Genomic DNA, 24023 nt, shown 5'->3' with positions numbered 1-24023 from the left:
GACCTTGGTCTGTCGTCAACTCTGTTGGTGTTGTTGTATCGGGTCCACAGTGCGGAGATTGTCTGTCTGGATACGCCAAAGTGCCTGGCCACTTCTTGCTGAGTTGCTTCAGCTTAGAATCTCCCAATGGCGTTGTTCCGTTGAGCTGCATTCAATCTTGACATTCTGTCACCGCCTCTACTGCCGTTATAAGGACTGTATGAACAGCCGTTGATGTGGATTTTTATACCCATTCAGCAGGGGGGTCTGCATGTCTAAATGCAGGATCCTGTTCTGCACGTTTTTTACAGGCGGTTGCGTTTGGATGAAGCTGTAAAATTGATCCTCAAACGCTACGTTTATGTGCTTTGCATGTGTTTATAGACACATCATCTTTCTGTTTGACTTATTTGGTTCTCATTTAATGTAATTATTTTAGATATTTGTCAAAAAGTTGTTTTACATCTATGTCAAGTTTCTTTTTTGAAGAGTATACATATGTTTGAATCTATGTCAATATACACACTGATATCAGCACGTGACGTTTTACGTCACGCGATAACACTTCCCGACTTCCTGGTGATCAGCATTACGAGGTGATGAGAGCTGTACTGCAAGGGATGTCACCAGGGCTGTCGTGAGCGATAGCGCCTGTTTACACGATTCTTGTAAGTATGCATGTTATATTTACTGTTTAAATAATTAACGTTAAATCAAGTGGCATTTCAGGTTTGGAGACCTTATTTACATTTAATATGAACTGATTTGGCCATTTGGTTGTAATTTCAACAGATGTAATTTCAATCTTGGTTTCAGCTTCTGTTGGTTTAAAACCTCTCCTTTTTTTCAATGTATTTTTGGTTAACAGGACGTCCAGACTTTCCAGAGGTCCATGTTATATTTTTCAGAATCAGATTCTAGGTTTCTGTCTGTCAAATAATTACCGGATCCAGGACGATGGTGCAGATCCACTGGATCCGATGACTGGCATGTTGCTTAGTGTGCTCTGATTGTGGATGTCTCGTTTGTTGGTTGATCTGTGGTGTTCTGTGAATCCTCAAGTCCATCCTCTCTTGATGCTACAGCTTCTAAATTGTTACATAAAGATACTTTACCCTAGGTGTGTGTTATCATCTTGAATCAGTATGACCTAGACTACCCTAGAGTGAAAACTGTCAGGAACATTTAAAAAAAATTATTACCGAACATAGCCACGATTTACATGAAGACCCTACATCCCCACGTGGCCAGGGGTTGTGGGACATTTTCAAACATTTGAAATATAAGTAGGCGATACTTTGCAATGTGAGAAGGTAAGATGGATATGAATGTAGGTAGGAGAAAGGAAGGATAGATGCAGAAGATATAGAATGTATTTTTGTGTTTCTAAATACGTAGCAGTACCAGACAATTTGTTTCGAAAAGATGCGTTATCACACCAATGAATGAAGTTTTCAATGTCACTATATTGTCTTATTATTTTCTTCTTGTTCTGTGGGAGGGGTTTCTTAGCCCACAACCTGTAGTGAGCTGAGTTTAACACTGCTTACAACAGTATGACAGATATATGTCAGCCACTGCTTCATGTGTGAGGACAATCGTACATGATGTTGGCTTATCTGTTTGGTGAAGACAGCCATGACCTGTTCGATGCTGACAGGAAAAATACTGATTATTTAAATAGATTAGCATCGTTCTATGCAGTTGGTGTTGCTGCGTGACCTGAGATGGTGTAATACTGCTCTCGCTTTGTTCTCATGTTGGACTTTGCACAATGATATTGCCTGTGTTTATCAGTTGATTGGCGCAGATCTAATCTGAGGGTTGTTTGGTTGGCTTGTTTGTTGTTTAACGCCGCACTCAGCAATATTCCAGCTATATGACGGCGGTCTGTAAATAATCGAGTCTGGACCAGACAATCCAGTGATTGTCATAATGAACATCGATCCACGCAATTGGGACCGATGACATGCATCAACCACGTCAGCGAGCCTGACCACCCGATCCTGTTAGTCGCCTTTTACGACAAGCATAGTCGCCTTTTACGGCTTGCATGGTTTACTGAAGACCTATTCTACCCCGGATTTTCACAGGTCCAATCTGAGGGAGATATATGGATTTCAACGTCTTTATTATTAGGAACTCAACGTTTCGGAGTACAGTAAAGTACGGTTATAACGAAGGCACCACTAATATAAGCTGGTTATAACAGTAGTTCGTTATAAGCATATGTACAGCAAGTCTACAGCAAATGGCCGGGACCCAAACATAAGTTCGTTCTATCCGTCGGTTCGTTATAATCGTGTTAGTTATAAACGTGGTTTACTGTGTATCCTTACTCCTTCATCAGGTGAATGAATGCTACGAGTCATTTAACATATATGTAAGAACAACACAAGTAATACGATAAAAGAAGTGGAATAGTCAACAAGGAGTGAGTGTGTGAGTCGGGTTTAACGCCGCTTTTAACAGTATTCCAGTTATATCACGGCGTGTCAGCTTAATGTGGGAGGAAATCCCGAAGTGATGCAGGTCTCAGATGTTTACCACTTCGGTGAAACCCACGAGCACGGGTATGGTGCTGACAAACCTAGAAACATAATCGGGGCAAACCGGGAATCGAACCCACAATCATAGTTTTCTGGCGTGTCCACGAGACGCAACTCTGCACAGCGGATTAACAGTGCATTTTTTCATCCCCGATTGGCTATAAATCATAAAATAATTTTAAAATATATATATTCATATCGAAAATAAAAACAGAGGATGTTTTGAAGGGGTCGCCAGCTTGGGTCTCCAAAACCTGTACCGTTTTTATTTGCCTGACTTGTCTGGTTTCGAGTATTTACAGACAACCGTCATATATCTGCAATATTGCGGATAAAAACCTTTACCGGCACACAAGCAAACAGCCCTTGCAGTCATTCAGTGTCTTCTCTTGTAGCACAGACATTCACCAGCAAATATGGACAACGAGGCGGTTGAGACGTTTCCTTTCTCGGATCGCACTGAAATCAGCTTTCTGAAAAGAGTCAGCATTGAAGGCCAACTGAAAGACATCCATCCCGACATTACAATTAACATCGACGAGACTCAGGTCCGAGTCAAGGGGTCAAGGAATTCCGTGTATGATGCCAAAATATTCATTGCTACCATCTTGGAGGAAACTGAGTTACGTGACGTTAAAGTGACTGATCCATCGCGCATCAAACTTTTCAAGAAGGATGTAACTCGTAGATATATTGGAAGCATACTCTTACGAAATGGCCTTAATGCAGTGTACGATGTCTACGAAGACAGGATCAGGATCCGGTGCAAGCATGACGAGTTTTGCCGAGTTCGGGATGTCATAGACGCTGCCATCGTCAGTGAAGAGGTTGATGCCTTACATATTGGTGTAACACTCCGTGACAGACTTCAAGAGTTGAGAGATTATACGGAAGTGGACGACAATCCAAGGCGTACTCGCCTCTCAGTACATTTAGAGAAATACGACTCGGTGAAGGAAATCGTGGATGTTGTGATAAATGAGCTGAACGAGGAACCAGGTGTTCTTCGCCGACGCAAATCTGATAGTGAGATTGTTTGGAATTCTCCGTGTGTGTATGTGTGTAAAGTGTACATGTGCGTGTATAACACTATCTAATAGTTGGTACCTTATTTGTTAATTCGTTTGTTCATTGTCATTATTTGATAGTGATTCATTAATTACTGATTAGTGATTACTGCCCAGTGAAAATCGTAAAAAGTTTTTTTTCTTTTAGCAAAGATTTGTATGATTATGGAAAGAGTTCCGTCGTTTGATGTAGGTGACAATAAACCTGGGTTCTGTTCCAAATATTTGTACATGTTGCACTCTCCTTAATGGTGTCCTGGCTGGTGTCACGTGGTTCTGTATAGTGAGTGAGTGAGTATGGTTTTACGCCGCTTTTAGCAATATTCCAGCAACATCACGGCGGGGGACACCAGAAATGGGCTTCACACATTGTACCCATGTCGGGAATCGAACCTGGGTCTTCGGCGTGACGAGCGAACGCTTTAACCACTAGGCTACCCGACTGCCCCTGGTTCTGTATACAGAGCACAGGACACGAACCAGGGCACAGGACACTATGGGCGCGAGGAGTGGAAATTTGACCCATGAGTGAGTGAGTTAAAATTTAACATCGCACCGGCACTATTTCAGTCATATAGCGATTGACCCATGAGAGTTTCTTTGGCTTTGGTAATGCCCAAAACTAAAACGCTTGTATACGTCGTGTCTCCATTGACATATGCCCCTGTTCATCCAGCAGCGAATGATTACCCGGCGAAATTACAATGTGACTGTTGTCTGTCCATAGGCCCAATAGGCAGCTCGGCTTGTATTCTCCCCAGGGAGCTGAGAATGAAGTTCGAGAAGAGAACCCATTGATCCATTGTCGCGGATGATAACGTAGCCGCGCTATGAGCATGTTGTGTGTGGAATCGAGCGCATTATAAATAAATACATTTCTATTAATATCTTAAATAAGATAATAGAGTGTGAAGATAATCGTTTGGATCGTGTCAACACTTAATGTGTGTATGTATTACACTGTAGTCAGTCGTATTCTAGCTAGTCTGGTCCAAGGAAACCGGCAGTTGATAGCTTGATACAACCAGCCAGGTGTTTCATCTTGGTTGTTGCCCCGGCTCTAAAGAGTAGGACAGAGGACTGGGATATTATCTACCGCTGAATATCCACCCGAGGTACCATCCCATTGTCTAATTATGCACGTGTTTGGAATCTGCAAATGGACAAAAAAGGGCTGTTGGGTAGTCTAGTAGTTGAAGCGTTCGCTCGACACTTTGAAGTCTGGCATCTACTCCCCCCTGAGTACAATACGGGAAGCTTCATCTTGGTGCTCCTCTCCCTGATGTTACTGGAATATAGATAAAAGCGCCCTCAAATCATACTCACTCAGAAGATGTGTTAGTTGTAGTGGCAAATGTGTTTTCATATGTGCTGCGTTATGTATGAACATTTGGAAGATGCAAATATGAATTAACATTTATCATCCAAAACTTGCCCCCAAAGGAGATATCGCTTGGATGAGATCAAGCGATATATACAATGTAGATATCGCTGCAATGAAATTACATCACAATGCTTTGCAGACCATTGTGACGTCACCGGTTACCATGACGTCATAATCAAATGACATCACTAATGGCTCTGCTACTGAAGCAGTTTGCAGTACTTTTTACACTGAAGACACTGCTAATTACTGTCTACAAATTGAAAAAGTTGAAAGAATGATGTTTGATGAACTCGTTGATAAAAGTGGCAAAAATCCTCGGCAAGCCTCGGAATGTTTCCACTTTTATCAACTCGTGTTGATATATTTGATATCAAAAGACACTCGGGTGAGATTCTCTATATGTAGGGAATGAAGTTGTTTTTCTTTTTTAAATGAAAAATAACTCAATATTTTTTTGTGCAGGTGGATTTAGCGACTCAGACGAGGATCAGGTAACAAAACCAACTATTCATTATTTTGTTTTACATATTTATTTGTTGATTTATCCTCACGCGGTAATATTTCAGTTATATCACGATGGTCTGTAAGTTGTAAAGACTGAATCAGACAAACCAGTGATTGATATTATGACCAACTATGACAAGAAATTAACCAATCAATCAACTCCAGCTATTGAGTAGTCTTTAATGACCATCATAAGCTACTGGGGACGGCCCCCACGTTGTAATATTATAAAACAAATGAGCGAGTAACTATATTTATTTTCTTACTGTGGAAACCATCCACTCATCCAATCCCTAATACCCAGGGGCGGTCGGGTAGCCTAGTGGTTAAAGCGTTCGCTCGTCACGCCGAAGACCCGGGTTCGATTCCAGACATGGGTACAATGTGTGAAGCCCACTTCTGGTGTCCCCCGCCGTGATATTGTTGGAATATTGCTAAAAGCGGCGTAAAATCCAACTCACTCACTCACTCACCTAATATCCAAATTTCAGCAACCACCCTGCCAACCCACGAACCTCACCTAATCCATTACAAAACTTTACCATATTCTGTGTGGCTTCTTCTCTAGGTCAATGGTGGTGGCGGTGCTGCAAGTCAGGATGATTCCCTCACCCATCAAGAGAAGTCAGTGTACACCGAAAGGCTTGAAATCCGAAAACCTGGCATCGAAAATATTTCAAGGTCCGATCAATTTCAAGCATTTTTGGAGGAAACTGCACATGGAGAAAACATCAAAGTGGCCCCATGTCATGTCAACGAAGGTAAAATGGTCTCGTTTGTTTATTGTTTGACGCCCCCCGATCCACGCCATAGGGGTACAAGCCTGACCACCTGGTCCATTAGGTCGCTATCTACGACTAGTGATGGCTTCAAGGGAATTGGAACAATGGTCATGAAATGTGTTTATCAGCTTGTCTACTCCATAGTCATCATCAGTTATATTTATATGAAAGTGACAATGTCTCTCACGTCTGTGGACATATATACATTGTATTTTGTTCTTTCTCTAAAAATAACGTAACACGTTGGCGTTTCAAGGCACTTTGCCGAAATTCAAGGTAATTTGTCAAAAATTCAAGATACATGTTTAAAATATTGATATGTATTCAAGATACTAACTTCAAAATGTTATCTTGAATTTTCAAGAAAAGAGTAAACCTTATATGTCTCTTCAGTAGAAGATGCTTCAGAAATTGTTGTATTTTCTTCACATGGCGTTTCTGTTTTTCAGAACAGGGGAGGATCATCATTAAGCAGGGCACGCTTGAGGCTTTAGAGGTAACTTCTGTGTCTACAACTGAAAGTCATTTGATGAAAGAAATTGACTGCTATAGTTTGGGTTGGATGTGTCAGCTATAAGACTCAATTCAGTGATTGGTATTAGCCTGACCACCATATCCATTCGAATGTCTTGTATGATAAACGTAAACTGTCGGGGAAGAGAGTATAAACCAACTTTTGTTAATGATTACGAATAAAACAAACAAGAAATGGTTATTCGATAGTGATGTATTTGACTCAGTGACATGGTTTTGTACCATCGGTTTGCAGTGTGTCCTCCATTGGTTCTAGCCATGTAACGTTTTGATAACGGTTAAAGTGTTTGGTCAAATTCTAATTCAATTGTACACTTTCTTATTTTCTGCTAAAAGTAATTTAATTGCATTAATCAGAATGTCCAGAAACGTTTTGTCAACAAGGGGCTTCCTGAACACAGCATTCCTCACAGGCACGTTGTTTTCTGTCAGTGCTTGTATGGTTGAGTGGTTAGAGCGTATGTCCTGAGAGCAGAATGCCAGTGGCCCCATCCCCAGACGGCGTCTATGAAAATACTTGTTGTTACCCTGCTGCGCTTGGCATTATGGGGCTATAGGGAGGACTAGACAACTGGATGTCATGGTCACTGGATGTCATGGTCACTGGATGTCATGGTCACTGGATGTCATGGTCACTGGTCACCCGAGGCATGGTGTCTGAGTGTCCATGACGACACGAGTCCAGACAAGTACATGCAAACACAAAAACGTTTGTACCTGTCGCTATGTAATAATAATCTTAAACGCGACTTTAAAACCCATTTCACCTCACCTCTTTCAGTTTAAGGTGGATGTGCTAGTTTGTCCAGTCTCCAAAACGTTGAACCTGAGTTATGGCGTGGTGGCAAAGGCTCTGTCTGAAGCTGCTGGACCGGAACTTCAGGAGGATTGTAAGAAAGACTTCCGGGTTAACGAAATGAAGGAGTGTCATATGACGGTGACGCCACCCTATCGTCTCATGTGCAACAATGTCCTCTTTGTGGCCTTGCAATACTGGAACCAAAGACAAGAAACAAAAGCTAAAGAGGTTGGTGTGAAATAATTTTGTTAGTATTTGTTTGCTGTCATTTACTGTAAATAATCGAGTCTGTAAATAAGTAATTGGTATTATAACCAACGATCCTCGGTGCGATGACATGCTATAATCCAAGTCACCGTTCCTGACCACTGAATTCATTACGTCGCCTCTTACGAGTGGCAAAGGTTGCTCTGGAGAGCTTCTTACCTGCCCACCCCCTCCCCCCCCCCCCCCCCGCCCCTTCCTTTCACACACACACACACACACACACACACACACACACACACACACACACACACACACACACACACACACACACACACACACACACACACACACGTAGGAGTAGACTTAACCCGAACAACATGAAAAACATGGTACAAATCAAAATAGAAAATTGCATCGGACATCATATTGTCACTGATGTTTCAAATTTGGAGGTGTCCTTTGAAAGCTTTTCTGAGGCCTTGAATGTTGTTAGCTTGTCATATGATTTAACAACTTCGGAGCAAGTGTCGTATGACGCTCTTTGAAATAAAGCTCAATAACAGATCTAAGAAACATCAGCTACGGGTCACCAAGCAGTGGAAGTGTTGTCACAGTTATAGCCATTATACATTTGGAACCGTAAGTGTAAATCTGGAAATACGCAGATCGCGAGAAACCTTTAAATAAATATGTACTGAAAGATTCCGACTGTTTATGAATCACTTTCAAATAGTGATGATATCATGTGTTCACGAACAGGTGAGTGTATCCTGCACAGGCAAGTGAATTGTTCACCTGATAAAATCTAATGCGAGTAGGATACTTACCTTTTTTCGCATTGTTTGTTCACATTTCAGATGTACCAATGTATACTCAGTGAATGCCTGGAAAAAATATCAAGGATTAAACCACTTCCAACGTCTGTTGCACTCCCTGCTTTGGGCTGCGGCAATCTCGGGTATCCACGTGACCTTGTGGCAGACTTGATGATGGACACGGTGAAGCAGTTTATACAAAGACAGAAGGTTGATGTATATGTGATACTACACCCCGGGAACCCCGATGTACAGAAGGTACACCACAGTCCTAATACAGATTGACCATTTGATGTTCTGGGAGAGGTCTGGGATTTTGTATCGAGATTAGATAGTTTTCAGCTACTGCGACAAAATCAGATATTTATTTGCTTAAAACTATAAACCTGGTTTTATATTTTAGAAAAACACTTTGCACCAATGTCATTTTCTGTTTCACAGTCTGAAGCATAATAAAAAAATTCAAGAACTTTCGCAGACAATTTATTGTTTGAGATAAAATCCCAGGCTCGCCCCAGGAAAAAAATTTGGTTGGACCCTTGGTTAAACTTTGCACGTTAGCGCTTATTTAGAGTACAAACTCGTTCATATACTGTACATGCTGGCTCTTGTATAACTGAATTCACATGCACGATTGTTTTTGTATATTTTGTACTTATTCGAGGTTGTGTATATGAATGACATGCAAAGTCTTGTGTGTATATAGTCCATGCTCACTATAGTACATACCATCCACAAATTATGAAACGTCATGGCCTGGGATTCTGTTTAAGACACCGGCTATTGTTTCGGGTCTTTGTTTTGACATTAGATATACTACCCAAAAGAAGTTAAGGATCACCCGATTCTTTCATATTGGCAATGTTAATATGTCATGGGTAGTATATGTGTTCAGCTACAGCTGCAAACCCAGATATGTTGTTCATTTAAATATGAGTCGGAATAATATTTTGTGTATGGGTTTGTGATGTCATTCCTTTAAATCCCTTCCAGGCATTCCAAGCAAGACGGGAAGGTATGTATTACATCATAACGTGTCATATCAAACAGAGTTGAGAAAGTAATCATCTCTGATCGAATCTATGAAACAAGTAAAACATTTCGAAATGAATTGTGTTTAATACTAAGATCACACATTCATTATTCGTGTTTAATAAGTTTTGTTTGAGCATCTTCCAAGTCGTGATGGGCCTTTGTTGCAGCGTTTCACATCGAGGACATCAGACTGACAGTCAGAAAAGGGGATATTTTGGAAGAACAGACCGACGTGATAGTCAACAGTATATCAGAAGACTTCTCACTGACTGGTAAGGTACATGTACTCTACATGCCATATACTGTTCTGTATACACGACCCAGCACGCATGGATAGGCTTATCCTTACAAACCAGATTTCAGCCTTTGTCTTGTCCATGCCTTAACGCTAGTCAAAGGAATAAACACATAAATCTGTTTTTTGGGTGGGGAAACACCATATACTCCTTTTGCGGAAGTTCTTAATTCAGCGCTTATAAGCAATGCCGTTTAATTGAGGGAGTCGCATTCATATTGAGACGCATTTTGGGATAGGGACCACCAGTCGCATTCATTTGGAGACGCATTCATTTGGAGACGCATTCATTTGAAGATTAACAGTATACTCTCCAAAACTTGAAACTTGTAGATGATAATTCCCCGGATGGAAAGTAGTATACTGAAGTCGTCTACATATTCTCTTTATTGATACAGTGTCACAAAACAGTTTAGTGTCTTTAGGAGTATATAGAATTTGGTCTTTTGACAATTAGATTTGGTCCCCAGCACCTATACTGATTGAAAGATGATCGAAAGGTGCGTGATTGTGTGTCTTAGTTCTGTTTCGTTAAGTTACCTCCGCGGTCTGCATATATCGATGACATCACTGCAGCATGTGCAGAATAGAACCTGGATCAGCCAAACCACTGACCGAAATCATGAACAACGACCTACCCTATTAGGGCACGTCACACACAATCCGCTTGTGTCTGCTCGTACCAGAATGTCATTATACGCATATTTATCGTCAATCACAATCTGTCTGTAAATCCCTAGTCAGTGGATGTTGTTTAGCGCCGCAGTCAGTAACATTCAAGCTACATCACCGCGGCCTGTAAATAATTCACGTCTCGGTGAAGCAACCTAATGGTTGACAGCATGAGCGACAGTCCACACCGTAGAAGCATGATGACATACAATAACCTAGGACACACAGATAACCATCTAATCCACATCAGGATTTTTTTCTCTCTGAGCATTGTTTCTTGTGCTTCTTGCTGATTGGCTAGTTTGTCCAATTGTTCCATTGTTTTATTGTCTGAAAAGGGGCCAATGGATATATGTCGTCATTAGGTGCATTGTTGCTATAATTGAAGATGACATCACCCAGATGTCCCGGATGTCAGTTATGTGTCAGCTGACCTTTTATGTTTCAGAAACCCTTTCAACAGCACTGGTAGAACGCTTTGGAGAGCCATTCAAGAAGGATTTCAGAAAAAATCGTGAGTTCCTTATGTTTTTGGAGATATCTGTTCACAACGTTTCATGCTGAAGTTTAAAGTAAAGTGGATTCAAGATTAACTTTATAAAAGAGCGGCTGTGTTGAATTATCTGAAACCTTTACCATGCCATATAACAGATACAGCATACACAGAACTAAAGACGCTGAAGTAAATGATTGTAACACAATTATAACTAACACCAACAACAGAAATAACATACACAGACGTAAACGGGATCATCTCACAATCACACAACTACCGTAAACAGTATATATCTGACCGACGGGTGAAGATCCAGGGTAGAATAGGTCTTCAGCAACCCATGCTTTCCGTAAAAGGAGACTATGCTTGTCATAAGAGGCGATCGTAAGAGTGATCGGGCGATCAGGCTCGCTGACTTGTTTGATGCATGTCATCGATCCCATTTGCAGGGGATCGATGCTTATGATATCAATCACTGGATAGTCTGGTCCAGACTCGATTATGTACCGACCGCCGTCATTTAGCTCGAATATTGCTGAGTGCGGCGTTAAACAACAAACCAACCAACCAATATATCTGTCAAGGAATAATGTTGTCCCAAATGTTCTCATATACATAAACTATTCTTGCACTTTAGCATACTTTCCTGTTTGATAGTTCCAGCTCTGCAAAAGTCTGGATTATCTTTTTGCAAGTCGTGCAGACCTTGGACTTGTATAGTACATCTTTGCACCAGCGTGTTTAAAGGGAAGAACGGAACAGATTGGCTGGCAGCGATACTTTCATGCCTCAAAGTATCTGGGGAAAAGTTCAAACCAGCTTCTGTGGCCCTTCCTTGTCTTGGCGTTGGTATGTGAAATATTTTGTATATTTGTAACGATAATTCCCAGTTCACACTTCCCTGCAAAAAGGTTTGCTTTGAAGGTGTTCCGATTGTGATTCAATAATGCTGAAGAGATGACGAACCCATTTCATTGTCGCATGAAAGGTTTGCAAGTATGTTCAGTGCAATGGATTCAGGGTACGAAAATAGGTCCTAGCAAACATATGCTTTTCGCAAGAGACGAATAACGGCTCGGCTGCTCAGGCTTCGTATCCCAGTTGCGTGGATCAATGCTCATAATGTCAATCACTGGATTGCCTGGCCCAGACTCGAGCATTTACAGACCGACGTCATACAACTGGGATATCTCTGAGTTCGGCGTTACACAACAAATAATGAAAGAAAGACTAAAACTCGTAATTCTCTTAATACAGTTTCATTCTTTGAAATACAGCAAAACACGGGTGTTCTGGACAGCGATTAGGTCCTCAATTGTAATGTACTTCTATTCATATTCAATAGACATTCCTCTATGGCAATGATCGTTAATCTGATTAATCTTGTTTCTATCCGATCGATAGTGTTTGTTTGTTTGTTACTCCGCACTCAGATATTTTCCAGCGGTCTGTACATAATCGAGTCTAGACCAGACTGTCTAGTGATTGATATCATGAGCAACGGTTTACGCAATTTGGATACGATGACATGCATTAAACAAGTCAGCGAGTCTAACCACCCGATCCCGTTAGTTGCCTCTTACGACAAGCATAGTCGCCTTTTAGGGCAAGCATGGGTTGCTGAAGACCTATTCTACCCCTGATCATCACGGGTTACGGCAAGTATGGGTTGCTAAAAGACCTATTCTACCCCGGATCTTTACAGGTTACGACAAGCATGGGTTGCTGAAGACCTAATCCAACCTGATCGTCACGGGTTACGGCAAGCATGGTTTGCTGAAGACCTATTCTAACCCGGATCTTCACGGGTTACGGCAAGCATGGGTTGCTGAAGACCTATTCTACCCCGATCGTCACAGGTTACGACAAGCATTGGTTGCTGAAGACCTATTCTACCCCGGATCGTCACGGGTAACGGCAAGCATGGGTTGCTGAAGACCTATTCTATCCCGGATCGTCACGGGTTACGGCAAGTATAGGTTCCTGAAGACCTATTCTACCCCTGATCGTCACGGGTTTCGGCAAGCATGGGTTGCTGAAGACCTATTCTACCCCGGATCTTCATGGGTTACGGCAAGCATGGTTTGCTGAAGACCTATTCTACCCCAGATCGTCACAGGTAACGGCAAGCATTGGTTGCTGAAGACCTATTCTATCCCGGATCGTCACAGGTTACGGCAAGTATGGGTTGCTGAAGACCTATTCTACCCCGGATCGTCACGGGTTACGGCAAGCATTGGTTGCTGAAGACCTATTCTACCCCGGATCTTCACGGGTTACGGCAAGCATGGGTTGCTGAAGACCTATTCTACCCCCGATCGTCACGGGTTACGGCAAGCATTGGTTGCTGAAGACCTATTCTATCCCGGATCGTCACGGGTTACAGCAAGTATGGGTTGCTGAAGACCTATTCTACCCCGATCGTCACGGGTTACGGCAAGCATTGGTTGCTGAAGACCTATTCTACCCCGGATCTTCACGGGTTACAGCAAGCATGGGTTGCTGAAGACCTATTCTACCCCCGATCGTCACGGGTTACGGCAAGCATTGGTTGCTGAAGACCTATTCTACCCCTGATCGTCACGGGTAATGGCAAGCATGGGTTGCTGAAGACCTATTCTACCCCGGATCGTCACAGGTTACAGCAAGCATGGGTTGCTGAAGACCTTCTTCATGAGTCAGGTGACTATAGGGATCAGGTTGTCAGACTTGATGACTTGGTTGATGCATGTCATCGAATCTTAATGGCGATGATCAATGCTCATGTTGTCAATCACTGGATCACGACAAGCATAGTCGCGTTTTACGGCAAGCATGGGTTGCTGAAGACCAATTCTACCCCGAATCGTCGCGGGTTTCACTAAAAGTGGTACCAACTGGAATACTGGTATCTCTAGAACAAGACATGCTTACCCATTCTGGTTTTCAATGGTTAATTCACATAATTTTCATCACTATTTGCCTTTAACACCCAGTGATCGCATAAAGAAGATGCTTCCCTGGCTAACAGTTACTCAATATATTTACGTTCGTTTTGATCAGGTTCTGAGCGTCTTTCCCCCGAACAACTGGCGGAACTCTTGTATGATGCCATAGAACAATACCGAGCTGCCGTTCACTTCAAGAAAGATCGCATCACCGATATCAGGCTGATAGTGCTTCGTGACGAAGATTTTGATCGAATCGTCACCACGTTGCAGGACATTCAGGAGAGACACAATAAACGTCTCGAGGGTAAGAGGGGGAACGGGTGGCCCAGTCGTCTAAGGCGCCGCGATTCGCTGTGCAGAGTTGCGTCCCTTGGGCAAGCCAGAAACCTATGATTGTGGGTTCGAATCCCGGTTCGCCCCGATTATGTTTCTAGGTTTGTCAGCACCATACCCGTGATCGTGGGTTTCACCGAAGTGGTAAACGTCTGAGACCTTCATCACTTCGGGCTTTCCTCCCACATTAAGCTGACACGCCGTGATATAACTGGAATACTGTTAAAAGCGGCGTTAAACCCAACTCACTCACTCAATCACTCGAGGGTAAGACCTTTTTCATCATTCAATTAATATAAATTCATTAATTCCTTAAAATAAACAAATGAAAAAATAGTGGTTATTTTATTTCAGTTATATATGTTTTTCTGTATTTTTTTTTATTGACGCCAGGGTTCGATTCCCCACATGGGTGAAATGTGTGAAGCCGATTTATGGTGTCCCCGCCGTGATAATGCTGGAATATTGCTAAACACGGCGTAAAACCACACCCACTCACTCACTCTTTTGATTGACTTCAGTCAAGAATCCTCTTGCTATAACATATTCGAGCCTTGGCCATACAAACCAGTGATTACTATTATAAAGAACGTGCCATGTCGAATGATATTGGCACACAATCATGTCACAAGAACCTGGGCACACGATGTCGCAAAAAATTCCAAGAGCACTACTCTGTACCGGGTCGTTGATTTGTGTATTCCCGCCTTAAGGTGAAAGGTGATATGATGTAAATATATAGATTTTGTAATGTGTCAGTTCAAGGAAATGTCAGGTCTCGGTACAATGTACACTTCAAAACTAAACAGACCCAAAGAACAAATGGCACATCAGCCGGGACTATCGTTCAGTCGTAAGAGTATGAATCGAGTGGTCGGGTTCTGTGACAGCTGAATGTGAACATTGACACCATTGACAAACAATCCTCATATTTGTTTATAACAGCCACGGGTCAAAAGCAAGTATATGATCTTTACGTATCATCTACTGAAACGTCAAAGGTGCAGTATCTTGCTGGACAAATCCGAAGCTTTGTCGATTCTAACGTACGCAGTGAGGTGGTTGAAAACAACAGGCTGGTTTTTGCAATGTCCAAAGAGAGGGTGAGTTCATTTCCTCAACTGTCGTCCAAATGTTTCTAAATACAAAATATTTTAATGATTAACTTGGTTATAATGCTTACTTATTGGAGGTAGATATGTCCACGAGTTATTTTGGTATTCAATGTTTGAGATGGACGATCTTCAACATCTTGCAAGGAATCACACTGTGGGCTTGAAGGTGATCGGATGCAAGCTGATACTGTTGGGCATTGACGTAGACATAGCCAAGGCGAAGGTTGACATCAAGAGGTTTCTGAGAACATGTCACAGCGCTAGATGGAGTTCGGCGAAGGATGAGCACAATCTCGATCTGGACTCAATCAGTGGCTATGTTGAGGATGCTTATCAACACAACAAAAGATACACATTGTTTACGGATCAGTCCAATAGGCTCTACAGGCTGAAGATCAAAGAAGGGAAGGTTTCGATATGCCAGCATCCAGATAAACGAGAGATACAATTACAGAGAAGAGGTGAGTTTGGTGATAATTATTTTTGGCCGTTATGTACACAGCTGCATAAGAAGCGGTACAAAAGTAGGCTCCTGTTATAAATGCCTCCTTGTATGAAACTCTGTGTTAAGATATCTGTTCTTTCGTTGCATTTTCAGTATAAAATATAAACCCTGGTAACCCCAGCTTGTCGTAAAAGACGACTAAGTGGGTTAACTACACATGTACATGTCATCGTTTCCCAATTGCGTGGGTCGATGTGCATGATGTTAACGACTGATTGTACGGTCCAGATTCATTTCTTTACACTGTGTATGTGTTGTTGTTGCTGTTGTTATTTTAACGCCGCGATGTTGCGAGGCTATTCCATGCTACGACCTTTATATGGAGTTCTCACACCTCCTTATTTACTGGCACATATTTTGGGGGCACGGGTGGCCCAGTCGTCTAAGGCGCCGCGATTCGCTGTGCAGAGTTGCGTCCCTTAGGCACACCAGAAACCTATGATTGTGAGTTCGATTCCCGGTTCGCCCCGATTATGTTTCTAGGTTTGTCAGCGCCATACCCGTGCTCGTGGGTTTCACCGAAGTGGTAAACGTCTGAAACCTGCATCACTTCGGGCTTTCCTCAAACATTAAGCTGACACGCCGTGATATAACTGGAATACTGTTAAAAGCGGCGTTAAACCCAACTCACTCATTCACCTCTTTAAGTTCTGCTCCTGAGGTGGCACAGTTGGCCCTGTCGTCTGACCCGCAGTCCATTGTGTAGCTGTGCAAGAAACCTAACATACTGAATACTGTTAAAAGCGGCGTTTAACCCAACTCACTCACTCACTCGCCTCATATGACAAGGAACAGAGCTCTGGAGCACCTACATTTATGCTAACCTGGAGCCCCACGTGTATGATTGAATGCATTAGAACATTTTATCTCTTCAGTCTCCGTGATGTATGATGACATTCCACTCAACTGGTCGCTTCGGCAGCAAGGAGTCACGGACTGCGTCCCTGTGGACAGAGATGGGGAAGAATTCAAAAACGTCATTACTCGCTTTGAAACTCAGAGGCAGTCCAAAAGTGAGAAATTTCACATAAAAGAAGTGAGTCTGCAACAGCAATATGGTCCATTTCAACCATGTACACTACTTCATATGTCGAAATTAAAGTTCAAATTGAGTAGTGATCACAGTTCATTAAACCAATGTAATTCAGTCAGATAAGGCACAGATATCGATGTGCAGAGTCCTGGTCGTTTTGGGTGTCGGTATCGTGTGAGCGAGTGTTCAAATCTTGGTCTAGTCTTGGTCTCTCAGTATCCCACCGTGGTCAGCGTCTACGTGTCTAAACCCTGGACCACTTCGCTCCCATGTTAATACATGACTTCCATACTGTTCAAAGAGGCGCTATGCCCAGTACACTTGCCCACATACTCTTCAGCTGTACCTCAGCCAGATTGTACGTAATGTTTTCGGAAATACATTATTATACCCCGCCACGAAGTGGAAGGGGGTATAGGAATGGGTGCTGTCCGTCCGTCCGTCAACTTTCTTTTCCGGAGCAGAACTAAAGAGTCATGGGAGATATCTTAACTAAACTTGGTACAAAGGTAGGACCAGTTTTGTACTGGTGTCTTTTGATTGATTGGGATTTTTTTTAAAATATATTCTATCTAGTTTCCATGGCAACGACTTTGACTTTGACTGAAAATAACAGTAGAGCTCATTTCCGGAGCAGATCTTGAAAACCGTACAATATGTCTAGTGGTAAACTGGTGCCTTTTGATAGTTTGGGATTTTAATTGAATATATGTTTCGAGTTTCCATGGCAACGACTTTGACTTAGACTAAAATTGGCGGAAAAACCGTACACTATTTCGTGCCTTGCACACAACCAGACATGTCATATTGGCCGGGGATATGAGTCCTTCAATGTAATAATAAGTATATGTCATGAGACTCATAGGGGCGGTCGGGTAGCCTAGTGGTTAAAGCGTTCGCTCGTCACGCCGAAGACCGGTGTTTGATTCCCGACATGGGTACAATGTGTGAAGCCCATTTCTGGTGTCCCCCGCCGTGATATTGCTGGAATATTGCTAAATGCGGCGTAAAACCATACTCACTCACTGAGACTGATACTTCTTGGATAATCTTCTTCAGGTATATCGGATTGAGAACAGGCTACTACACAGGAAGTATAAGGCAGAAGAGGAACGACTTTCCCTACAAAATGGCTTGGACAAAGTCAATGAGCGCATACTCTGGCATGGAACCAGTCAGGGCTCAGTTGAAAGCATAAACACAAATGGATTTGACAGTAGTTACAGTGGCATAAATGGTGAGTTCCGTCGGCATGTTATCATGATCTTTTACACACACGATGGTGAGATACTAAATCCGTACGTTACACGTGTCATACAAAGTTGACTTAGGTGTATTTGTTTTGATTTCTCTCAGGTCACGCATGAAATTCTAACTTTGTTGATATTCATAAATAATAAGGAAAGCAAACAAGATCATTACAGGCATCAAATTCGGTTCGAATCCTTCAGTGATGCATAGGTCTACTACAGAAATTACCTACTCGAGCACATCCATTCCATGTGGCGTGTACGACTACAGATAGATTGGGGTTGATTCGTCTGTGTATTTTGTGGCACTTTCGATCAGTCACACTGAACATCTGGGTACAAATCATACGAAAGCTCCTTGGAAATGTTCCTGATTTCGTGGGTAAAAATATCCCATATCCCAATATTTATATTTAAAACATATATTTATATTCAAAACTATCAGTCCATTTCTATTCAGAAAAACACCTTGCAACAAAGTAATAAAGAGATCGGACCTTCAGAATAGTAGAATATGAATTTGCACTCATTATGTTTCTAAGTTTGTCAGAACCACAAACGTGATTGGGTTTCACCAAAGTTAAATGTCTAAGGCCTGCATTCATGAAGCTAACAGGTCGTTCAAAAATTAAATATGTTTCACGGCGGCATTAAATCAAAATCATTCACTCACTCACTCATGCTCACTACTTCTCGTCGATGTTGATATATTTTATTAAAAACAATTCATTGTTTAGCCAACAGATTTGGTGAAGGGACCTACTTTTCTGTCGACCCATCCTTTTCGTCCAGAGACACATACTCGCCTCCAGATTCCAAAGGATTGAAATACGTGTATCAGGCGAAGGTACTGACGCGCATTCCAGTAGAGGGGAAGCCAACTAAGAAGTATCTGCCAGTGAGAGCAGGCACAACCACTCCATATGATTCTGCTGTCAACGACTTTGAGAACATCAAAGCCTATGTCATCTTCAAGGATGATCAAGCTTACCCTGAGTATCTAATCGAATTCACCCATGCGGTCGGCAAGCAGGTGGACATGACAGGAAGCAAGACAACAGCCGATCCTTGTGATGCGCAAGACAACAATGCTCCAGCAATGACTCGGTTGTAGTTTACCACTGAAGAGTGGTCAGTCACAATAACCTCAATCGGACTCAAGTGAACACATGCGGAAACAGCTGTTAGAACCCTTGTCCTTTCTAGCCCCGGTTTGTGTGCAAGTAGGTGGCAAGTTTGAAGTGTCGGAATATGTTGTGGACACATATACTGTTGCAGTGTCGGACACCTATTTCTGAAAACATCCTTGTGTTAAATTGTATTGGTGTACTGGTTTCGAACCAAATTCAATCTGTCATATATCTGTAATTCTTTATCAATTAGCCAGTATTTACACACTTACTGAAAAATAGCCCCTGAAGCTCCTCTTAAGTTTCTCATTGATAATTGCTCATTTCCATCCATTACTTTCTTAATATGTGACGGACCGCGGTCTAGTGGTAGAGCGTCCGCCCGTAGAGCGAAAGGTTCGGGGCTCAATCCCCGGCCGCATCATACTAAAAGACGTTAAAAGATGGTACTTGTTGTTACCCCGTCTAGCGCTCGGCATTAAGGCGATAAAACAATGACTAGTCGGCTAGGAGTCAGTATACTGTGTCTGAGTGGGGTATTCATGTTAAACTGCGGCATGGTATCTCAGTTGAGTAGCACTATAAATCGGCATCAGTCCGGACTAGTATAAGCACCCCCTCCGCCCCTCCATCACTTCACCTTGATATGTATCCGTTGAATAACCATTGTGTTAACGTTGTATAAATGTATGTATTAAACGCAATTCATTCTGATGTGTCAGTCTGGTACTGGTACTTATATTGCCACTGCTGAGCTAGAATTAACGCTTATCATTGTGACAGTGCTGTCAGAACTAGTATTACTGTTCCTTGTTTTTTGGTGCGCAGTTCTCTTGTATTTGATGTAAGTTCTTTCTGGCAAATTGATAAAGGTATTGCCGATAGTTGTATCTTGCAGCAAGTAATTACCTTGTAATTTAATCACTTCAAAATAACAGTATTGCTTGGACAAATTTCCAATTCACCGTTACATTTTTGAAAAAAAGTGAAAGGTCATTTATACTATTTTTTTCGAATTGTTAACATTCTGTGTATGAATCCAGCTTACTGATTCAGAATTCAACGTTTTCTGGTATCAGATGTCCATGTAGCTGTTTGACTTAATATGGTGTAACGTAGCGCGAGTCCTGAACGACCTCAACGCTCGTACATAAATAGAAATAGGTTCTTGAATTAAACCCTAATTACGGGCTGTCCGAATCCATTGCTCAAAGCAGCTTGACTCAGAGAACTAAAGTACAACATCGGAGCAGATTTACATATAGTGTATTGAAATAACATTCTCTTACAAAAACAAGCTATGATATAACAAACACTGCTCTGACTCAATAATATAGGAATGGCGGGTTGAAAAAGATCTATCTTACCTAGCACGTGTTAAATAGAATGATAGGTCAAGTATTTCCCCGACAGCTACTCGAGATGACAGCAAAATAATAATGCGACAATTTACATCCTACAACATTTCAATAACATGTCTACAAGTGAGCAATGACCAAATACGCTACCTTAAGCAACCAACAAACCCTAAGAACCTAACGTCCCCTCTCCAGTAACCTTCCAGCCACGCTAACCTGTCTTCTCAATGGCCGCCTACTAAGTCATGAAGTGTGATTTTTATGCAGAAACGACAGCTTGTATATCCAATCAGGGACTGGCTTTCTTTGCTCTTCAGCCTAGCCAATCAGTGTCTACGACTCTTGGCCGATGACACCCGATCCTGTCGGAATGCTAGTCGTTGATCGTTCGGTTTCCGATCACTTGCGAAGACAAGTGAATGAGTATGGTTTAACGCCGCTTTTAGCAATATTCGAGCAATGTCACGGCGGGGGACACCAGAAATGGGCTTCACACATTGTACCCATGTCGGGACTCGAACCCGGGTCTTCGGCGTGACGAGCGAACGCTTTAACCACTAGGCTACCCGACCGACCGCTTGCGAAGACAAAGCAACTGCTAAAATCGTTACAATAGCATGCTGCCTTTGAACTGAGTGAATGCATAGAGGTTATCACGCGAGTGTGTTTCGGAATAGTAAATACATTGTGTCTGGTCCTATTACAGAAAATTTACCTTCCCAAAACGCACAAGCGGGACCACTTCATCATGTAACGTCGTTCTTAATTTCCGTCCCCGAAAAAACAGAAACTTCCAAGGAATGTGCGCATTAATATATTTTACGTCAGAAGGTCAGTGATGTGTCAGTCAGGCAGCGACAGCAGTCAAAATAGTTCCAATTCAAACCTGTTTCTTAGACAGTGGCGAAAATACATACTGGCAAAATAACAATTGCCAACACGGCAATATATCGGTCCGCTTGATATGTGTACACGCCCGTTATCAAAGTTACTCTAACCCTAGTCCGTGAGACTTTTTAAGTCTTCCTGTCCTGTCATAGTGTCAGATGTACACACTGCGACAAATTAAACAAGGTACCATAATTCGGCCAAATCCAACTGTCCTAAATTGGGGCAAAAAACCCAAGCTGCAGAGGTGTACTTTTGTTTTTAAAATAATAACAATTATCCCAGTAGTTTCTCCAGGTTCCCGATGGTCATTTCAGACTCGATCTCCGATGAACAAGGGCAACGCCATGTTTGTTTGTAAACACTGAAAGAAGTACCTACCTGACCTTTCATGTTTGCAATTTTATCCGTATGTGACCCCGCCTGGCTTAATCCTGCCGGGAAACGTACTCGTTGTATCACATAGTATAATATTTACAGCTTTGTAACTGAGAAGCAGTATTTCAATTTGGTCATGTGACAGCGTGATGCAGGGGGAAATATCCGAACTGTTGCAGTTGTCAGATGTTTACCTCTTCAGTGAAACCAACGAGAATGAATTTAGTGCCCCCAAACCTAGAAACATAACCAGGACAAATCTGTTATTCGAACACACGATCCTGTTTTTGACACGCCAAAGGGACACACTCTGCACAGGGAATTACAACGCCTAATACGAGATGGACATCCATGATAATAACGTATATACCAAAATGGTTCAAAAAGATTATTAAAGTTACCACTGTATTTCCCTTATCAAACACCCTACTAGCTTCTCATCTGAACAGTGTACACATGCACTATATAAATTTTAAGACAATTTTTAATTTTAAAAATCCTAAATTCTCATGTTACAAATATTTAACGACTTTTTACACATATGTACCAGGGATACAAGGAACTACCGAAAGTGGTACATTTAAATAAAGATTACTTATTTAGATTTGTTACCTACTAAACACATAAAATAGAAACACAAGATCTTCCCCTCTATCCAGTTGGAATTCTGTTCCGCCGAAGCAGGTTTCCATTTGATGTTAGTAGTTGGTATGATCTCGGCTCTGACAGGGATTTAACCACTTTGGCGTTGACCCAGCTTTTCGAGTTATTTTCAAACATGACTACATCTCGTCCAGGATTCAGTTTTGATAGATTTCCTGCATGAGCGTCATAGTGACTTTCTGGTTATTCTGACGCTTTTGAAGTCTCTCGACCTTATCTTCATCAGACTGTGCTCTCTGCAGTGTGCCAGTTGTTGGAAGCTGAGTACGGTAATATCTGTGGTTCAAGAGTTTTGCAGGTGATTGTAGGTCCCTATCAACAGGTGTTGTCCTGTATGACCGGAGTCCAAAATATGGGTCTTGACCTTCAGCTTCAGACTTTTTTAGTAAGTTCTTCACGGTTTGACCAAATTGATATCCTAACAATATTATGTAATAGCGCAACTCATTACACTCATGATGTCAATCACTAGATTGTCTGGTCCAGACTCGAATATTTACTGACCGCCGTCATATAGTTGGAATATTGCTGAGTGCCGCTTTAAACATCAACCAAGTCACCGAGTCTGACCACCCAATCCAGTCAGTCGATAGTCGACAAGCATGGGTTGCTGAAGAGCTAATCCGGATCTTCAGGGTTCTCCTCTGCTATGAGAGGATTACATTCGAGCATGTCCTGCCTACTGATTTTTCCACAAGGGATAAATATTGAACGCAAAATCAGTTAAGGATCCCTTCAAGAATGCTCATTTTCATTCCATCAAAACTTTTAAAAAAGAAATGGGATCATTTAAAAAGGTTTCGTATAAAGATTCGTATTAAATAAACTGGTGGTGATGATTAATTAGTCACTGAGATTGTTGTTGGCTACACTAGCGAAGGGGGATAGAAAAGGGAGAAATAACTGTGCTCCCAAAAGGTCATGTAACTGTGTTAAATCTCTCTCTCTCTCTCTCTCTCTCTCTCTCTCTCTCTTATATATATATAATAATAATAAATATATAATACTCAGTTATTCAAGGAGAGGCTATCTGAACGACCACTGCATTGACAGCCCACTCGACACCGTCAGAACAGCAAACGCGGCTCCGAGGGTAATCCATACAGAGCCAAATGATGGGACCCCCCAGGGAAAAGCGCATAGGGGGTCTGCTGTAGGCTCTACAACCACCATTATACAATAGAGCCTAGAGGGTACGCCTCAAAGACCCCCAAAACACCAAAATCACAACTCCCAGCCCAAAAGTGTTCCGCCACGAGATGTGTCTATACACAACTCCTCCAATACTTGTACTGTGATTACCGTTATGGTGCAAGAGA

The 24023-nt window shown here is 42.1% G+C and overlaps 1 protein-coding gene across 2 annotated transcripts; it reads left to right on the top strand.

Annotated features, from left to right (window-relative positions):
• Positions 1 to 545: 545 nt before the first annotated feature.
• LOC124143534 (protein mono-ADP-ribosyltransferase PARP14-like) lies at positions 546 to 19901 on the top strand. 2 transcript variants are annotated; one of them, XM_048388869.1, is made up of 17 exons: positions 546 to 647; positions 2924 to 3554; positions 5445 to 5473; positions 6055 to 6247; positions 6718 to 6764; positions 7584 to 7829; positions 8666 to 8881; positions 9617 to 9638; positions 9826 to 9930; positions 11074 to 11139; positions 11779 to 11970; positions 14164 to 14355; positions 15330 to 15487; positions 15618 to 15960; positions 16880 to 17040; positions 18097 to 18274; positions 19025 to 19901. In XM_048388869.1, the coding sequence occupies exons 2-17, from the start codon at positions 2945 to 2947 to the stop codon at positions 19399 to 19401; spliced, it is 3135 nt and encodes a 1044-aa protein (XP_048244826.1). In that variant the 5' UTR covers positions 546 to 647; positions 2924 to 2944; the 3' UTR covers positions 19402 to 19901. The 2 variants fall into 2 exon arrangements, with proteins under 2 accessions (XP_048244826.1, XP_048244827.1); XM_048388870.1 differs by lacking the exon at positions 11779 to 11970.
• Positions 19902 to 24023: the final 4122 nt, after the last annotated feature.

Source organism: Haliotis rufescens, unplaced genomic scaffold, assembly GCF_023055435.1.
Source record: "Haliotis rufescens isolate VD_foot unplaced genomic scaffold, xgHalRufe1.0.p SCAF_8, whole genome shotgun sequence".
NCBI lineage: Eukaryota > Metazoa > Mollusca > Gastropoda > Lepetellida > Haliotidae > Haliotis > Haliotis rufescens.
The sequence above is the reverse complement of the archived record's forward strand: the minus strand, read 5'-3'. Positions and strand labels throughout refer to the sequence as shown.

Coding starts and splice junctions, on each gene's coding strand:
- LOC124143534 (XM_048388869.1), top strand. CDS start 2,945: ATGGACAACGAGGCGGTTGAGACGTTTCCTTTCTCGGATCGCACTGAA. Junction 9,931..11,073: donor AGAAGACTTCTCACTGACTG/GTAAGGTACATG, acceptor TTTATGTTTCAG/AAACCCTTTCAACAGCACTG. Junction 11,971..14,163: donor CCTTCCTTGTCTTGGCGTTG/GTATGTGAAATA, acceptor CGTTTTGATCAG/GTTCTGAGCGTCTTTCCCCC.